This window comes from Myotis brandtii, unplaced genomic scaffold, assembly GCF_000412655.1.
Source record: "Myotis brandtii unplaced genomic scaffold, ASM41265v1 scaffold898, whole genome shotgun sequence".
In the NCBI taxonomy this organism is placed as follows: Eukaryota; Metazoa; Chordata; class Mammalia; order Chiroptera; family Vespertilionidae; genus Myotis; species Myotis brandtii.
This window is the reverse complement of record NW_005371683.1, coordinates 723,950-729,884: the sequence shown is the minus strand read 5'-3', so window position 1 is coordinate 729,884 and position 5,935 is coordinate 723,950. Positions and strand designations below refer to the sequence as shown.

General features: G+C 47.1%; 1 protein-coding gene across 4 annotated transcripts in view; it reads left to right on the top strand.

Annotated features, from left to right (window-relative positions):
• The window catches only part of DYRK3 (dual-specificity tyrosine-(Y)-phosphorylation regulated kinase 3), a 9,497-nt gene extending 7,245 nt beyond the window's left edge, over nt 1–2,252 (top strand). For all 4 annotated transcript variants that reach the window (XM_014532516.1, XM_005885227.2, XM_005885228.2 and 1 more), the window contains one exon: nt 441–2,252. In XM_014532516.1, the coding sequence (XP_014388002.1) occupies nt 441–2,012 (1,572 nt within the window). In that variant the 3' untranslated portion in view covers nt 2,013–2,252. The remainder of the gene's footprint in view (nt 1–440) is intronic.
• The last annotated feature ends 3,683 nt before the right edge of the window (nt 2,253–5,935 follow it).

Here is a 5,935-nt window from a genome sequence, read left to right as displayed (position 1 = left end):
ATATATATAAAATCAAGTGCCAGATTTTGTGGTACAGACTGGGAAAGCTGTAAGGTTATTTAGTATGGGCTTGGAGTAGTTCTAAGTGGGAGATAGAGGACTTGAATTGGGCTTGAAAGACTGTAGGATTTGAGTGATTAGGGTGAAAGGACTCTCAGTAGAAAGACATGCCTATTAGAAGGAACTAGAATGCTTAGGGTATGGTAAGAAGACCTGTCCTGAACAGAGCAAGGCACATAGAGGCGCTAGGGGAGGCTAGAATCCTCAGGGAGTCTGAAGAGTAACATAACAGTTTCCAGAGACTCCTGCTGTCCTTACCTCACTTCTGGGTCATTTTACTTAAACGACCGGATATGTTCTGTTGTGTCAGGGAGGATTATTTCGTCCTTCCCCTGTTCCTGTGTGACTCTCACATTATATTCATTTTTCCTTCTCCGTAGATCACCACTGAGCAGTTAACAAGAGAGAATACCCAGCGCTTTCTGAATGGAGGTGAAATGAAGGTAGAAGAGCTGTTTCAAGAATTTGGCAACCGAAGATCTGACACTTTCCAGTCAGATGGCATTCACGACTCGGAAAAGTGCTCTCCTGTTTCTCAGGGGAAAAGTTCAGACAGCCTGAATACGGTCAAATCCGGCAGTTCACCCAAAGCTTCCCGAGGGGTGCCCCTGACCCCGGAGCAGGCACTGAAGCAATACAAGCACCTGCTCACCGGTTACGAGAAGCTGGAAATCCTCAATTATCCAGAAATTTACTTTGTGGGTCCGAATGCCAAAAAAAGACATGGAGTCCTTGGTGGTCCCAATAATGGGGGGTATGATGATGCAGAAGGGGCCTATATCCATGTACCTCGAGACCACCTCGCGTATCGATACGAGGTGCTGAAAATTATTGGCAAGGGGAGTTTTGGACAGGTAGCCCGGGTCTATGATCACAAACTCCGACAGTACGTGGCCCTGAAGATGGTGCGCAATGAAAAGCGTTTCCATCGGCAAGCCGCCGAGGAGATCCGGATTCTGGAGCATCTTAGGAAGCAGGATAAAACCGGCAGCATGAATGTTATCCACATGCTGGAGAGCTTCACGTTCCGGAACCACGTGTGCATGGCCTTCGAATTGCTGAGCATAGACCTGTATGAGCTCATTAAAAAAAACAAGTTCCAGGGCTTCAGCGTCCAGCTAGTGCGAAAGTTTGCCCAATCCATTTTGCAATCCTTGGATGCGCTCCACAAAAATAAGATCATTCACTGTGACCTGAAGCCCGAAAACATTCTCCTGAAACACCATGGGCGCAGCGCGACCAAGGTCATTGACTTCGGGTCCAGCTGCTTCGAGTACCAGAAGCTCTACACGTACATCCAGTCCCGCTTCTATAGAGCCCCAGAGATCATCCTAGGAGGCCGCTACAGCACGCCTATCGACATGTGGAGCTTTGGCTGCATCCTTGCAGAACTTCTCACAGGACAGCCCCTCTTCCCCGGGGAGGACGAAGGGGACCAGCTGGCTTGTATGATGGAGCTGCTAGGGATGCCGCCCCCCAAACTTCTGGAGCAGTCCAAACAGGCCAAGTACTTTATCAACTCCAAGGGCCTCCCTCGCTACTGCTCTGTGACGACGCAGGCAGATGGGAGGGTGGTGCTTGGGGGGGGTCGCTCACGCAGGGGTAAAAAGCGGGGTCCCCCAGGCAGCAAAGACTGGGTGACAGCACTGAAAGGGTGTGATGACTACTTGTTTATAGAGTTTTTGAAAAGGTGTCTTCAGTGGGACCCCACTGCCCGCCTGACCCCCGCTCAAGCGTTAAGACACCCTTGGATTAGCAAGTCTGTACCCAAACCTCTCACCGTGGAGAAGGTGTCAGGGAAACGGGTAGTAAATTCTGCAAATGCTTTCCAGGGCCTGGGTTCCAAGCTGCCTCCGGTGGTTGGCATAGCCAATAAGCTTAAAGCTAACTTGATGTCGGAAACCAATGGTGGTATACCTCTGTGCAGTGTGTTGCCAAAACTGATTAGCTAATGGACAGTGAGATGCTCAGAGATGCACATGTATGTATTTTTAACTATCTTGCAAACCTAAAAAAAAATGGGAAAAAAATACAAGCCATTGGTGGATATGTTTTTCTTAGACTAGATTTCTTTTTTTTTAACAAGGCAAAGCATTTTTATATAACTAAAAAGAACTCTTCAAGGGCTAATTACCTAACCAGCTTGTATTGGCCATCCTGGAATATACATTAAATGACTTTTTATAGGTCAATGCGACTCTTATTATTGTCAGATGTACATCAACCTGTGTGTTGTATTGGTTTAAATCTCTTCTCTCTAGATAGAAGTTATCCCAAAAAATCTATTCTGACTATTCCTCTTTTAGTCTCCCTCCGCATCTGTTCCGGAAGGGTAATCTGGGACATGGCCGCAGTTATGGATGGAGCCAAAGCTAGACCTCTTGCCCCAGCAGGCCCTTCTGGGGCCATTCTAGGTGAAGGCTCACAGCAGAGTACAGGGTCAAGGAAGCTCCCGGTAGCTGTTGGTTACCTGGGGAACTGGTGTTTCTGCTTCTCAATGACTCATTTCGATTTTGTGATGTGCAGCTTATTTATTTATCCTCCCTCGAGGATATTTTTTCCATTGATTATTTTTTTTTTTTTTAGAGAGAATGGGAGAGGGGCAGAAAGACAGAGAGAGAGAGAAAAAAACATCGATGTGCGAGAGACACATTGAGTAGTTGCCTCCCTCACACGCCCCTGTGGGGGCTGGGAATCGAACCTGCAACTCAGGTACATGTCCTTGATGGGATTGAACCCGCATCTTTTCGGTTCATGGTCTGATGCTCTAACCCCGTGGTCGGCAAACTGCGGCTCTCGAGCCACATGCGGCTCTTTGGCCCCTTGAGTGTGGCTCTTCCTAAGACTTAGGAGTACCCTAATTAAGTTAATAACAATGTACCTACCTATATAGTTTAAGTTTAAAAAATTGGCTCTCAAAAGAAATTTCAATCGTTGTACTGTTGATATTTGGCTCTGTTGACTAATGAGTTTGCCAACCACTGCTCTAACCACAGCCGTACCGACCAGAGCTTTATTTTGTATGTTGTTATTACTTACTTTTTTTCTTCTTTTTGCCTCTGATTTGTTTCCTGGGCACTCGAAGCATTTTGCAGACAGCTTACCCTTTACCGAGTACTGGTGTTAGAGCGAGTCCGATGCCTCCTCCCCCTGGTCTCTAAGGAAGATGATGCAGCTGCTTTGCCCCAAGTGACCCCAATGCTAAGGTGGAGTCGGCATGCAATCTGCAGTTCCCTCCTTCTTGGAGCCCCAGGACCAGCCTCCTTGCTGCATTTTCACAGACTCTCCCTTACAAAAGTCATCCCTTTCAGGTAAACCTAACTTTGGCTTCATTGCTTTCCTTCCTCTTTTCCCAGCTACGTGCCACAATCGTTCCACTTTTCATTTAAACCGCAGACTAGTCCCTAGGTTCTGAATGAACTTCGGTTATAAGAAGAAAATCAGGAACGTCAAAACCCATTTCCTTTCTCTTCAACATCCTTCCTTTTCCCTAAGATTTGAACAGTGAGGACTAGTAATGAACTAATTGCTAACGAAATGTCTTCTGAGAAGGATGGAGAGAGTCAGTAACCAAGTAACACTGCTTCTTTCCTCCCTGCCCTTCCTCCGCTTCCACTTCTTCTGAAACAAGTGTGTGCCTTGGAGGACACCGCTGCTTCCTACAGCTTCGCTCTCAGGAGGAGCCAGTTCCCTTTTTATTCTAGGATTCAGTCTGCAAACTGCCTAAGAGCAAGGAGGCTCCTTTCGTTGGACAACTCAGTACAAAAAGGAGAAAAATGTCACCCTGGCCAGGCAGCTCCATTGGTTAGAACATTGTCCTGATACACCAAGGTTTCAGGTTCATTTCCTGGTCAGGGCACATGCAAGAAGCAACCAATGAATGCATAAGTAAGTGGAACAACAAATCGATGTTTCTCCCTAAGAATCAATCAAATATATATGGAAAGAAAGAAAGAGAGAAAGAGAAAGAAAGAGGAGGGAAAGAAGGAAGGAAGAAGGGCATATTATTGAAGGAACTTTTGCCTTATCTAAAAAGTGTTCCTGATTGCCACAGCACAGGCTATGAAAACAATGAGCAAATGACCAGAGCGGGGCCTTAGCCCCATGGCAGGGAAGAGTTCAGACGGAGGCTCAGCCTCTAAAAGAGGGATGTCCTGGTACTTCTGGTGACTGCAACTAGACTTACAACCTTCACAACTTCCTTTGCTCCTGGTTTATAGACCTCCCCTCGGTCCCTCTAACTCAGTGGTTCTCAACCTTCTGGCCCTTTAAATACAGTTCCTCATGTTGTGACCCAACCATAAAATTATTTTCGTTGCTACTTCATAACTGTAATGTTGCTACTGTTATGAATCGTAATGTAAATATCTGATATGCAGGATGGTCTTAGGCGACCCCTGTGAAAGGGTCGTTCAACCGCCAAAGGGGTCGCGACCCACAGGTTGAGAACCGCTGCTCTAACTCCTGCTGAGTTCTCCAAAGTAAGGAGAAGCTGGGTGAAATCTCCCGTGTTATCTGGGCAGAGCATATGTGGAGGTGGTTTTGCCGGTTGTTATCGGTGTGGAAGACTTGCTCTTTTAAGAAACCTGTTTAAAGAACTCTGCCGTAAACACCTGAGGGGCACTGGAGGGCACGCGATCCCCGTGATGGTGTTTTTAGTGAGCATTCTCCTTGGTCAGTCAGCACTGTGTGCGACGGGGGAGAGAAGCGAGCCTGTGGCTGAGGTTGGCACGTGGTCTGGATCTGTGTGTGGAATGGACTGTGAGGTTACTGAAATTGGGTCGAGTGACAGGATAGAGACAACCCGTGACACTAGACAAATTCTAGAAAGCCCCAAGCATTTTGAAAACATGCAGTATCTGACTCTTCAGTCGGGGGCACTGACCTCTCTTCCCTTAGGTTGTCAAATACAAAGGCGAATGGTGTGTTTGCCTACATTTGGCAAGCGGGGGAGTGACGCAGGGCAGAGTCATCCCAGTTGGCAGGTCTCTGCGGGCTGGTTCGAGTTTGGGGAGAGTGGGCTGCTTTCACGCGTGGCGGTGGTTGTAGAGATGGATTTGGGGAGGTTTGTGAGTGGGTTTCACGTTGCGGGACAAGTTGTGGTTTTTGGAGGCTGTCACCCTGTGCCCCCTTTTCTCAGCCGCTTAAATTTTTGCTTGGATCTCTTCCCGGCCATAGCAGTCAGTGAGTAACAGAATCAGACCAAGAGTTAGGCAGAGGTTCAAACTGTGTCCTACAGTTACTGGGTTCTTTAGCCATTTTTCTTCTTCAGGTCATTTCAATAAACTGACTTCTTTTAATCATTTTGAAATTGACAAAAATCAACTGAGTTTCCAAAGTCCCACTGACACAGATTTGATTAGAAATTTTTGTTTTACTTCATTCCCAAAACTATTTTTGCCTCTTAATGTGTGGAATTTCCTGGCTGATGTCCCTAATACCTGCTCATCTTATTGTCTCTGTCCTACCTTCTGCCCTCCCAGTGACTGAGCTGTTTGTTTGTCGTGTGCAATCACGATTCCTCCTTCTAACAGGGGTGGGCAAACTTTTCTAGCCGGTTTGGGTCAGTGGATAGAGCGTCGACCTGCAGACTGAAGGGTCCCAGGTTCGATTCCAGTCAAGGGCACATGCCCAGGTTGCGGGCTTGATCCCCAATAGGGGGTGTTCAGGAGGCAGCCGATCAATGATTCTCTCTCCTCATTGATGTTCCTATCTCTCTCTCCCTCTCCCTACCTCTCTGAAATCAATAAAAATATATTTAAAAAAAAATGAATGTAAACTTCAGATAGGCAGGCCCATGACTTCATGATGCTCCAAGTCAGCGATTCCCAACCCGTGTGCCGTGGCAGGCACACTGGTGTGCCCCAAGGATTCT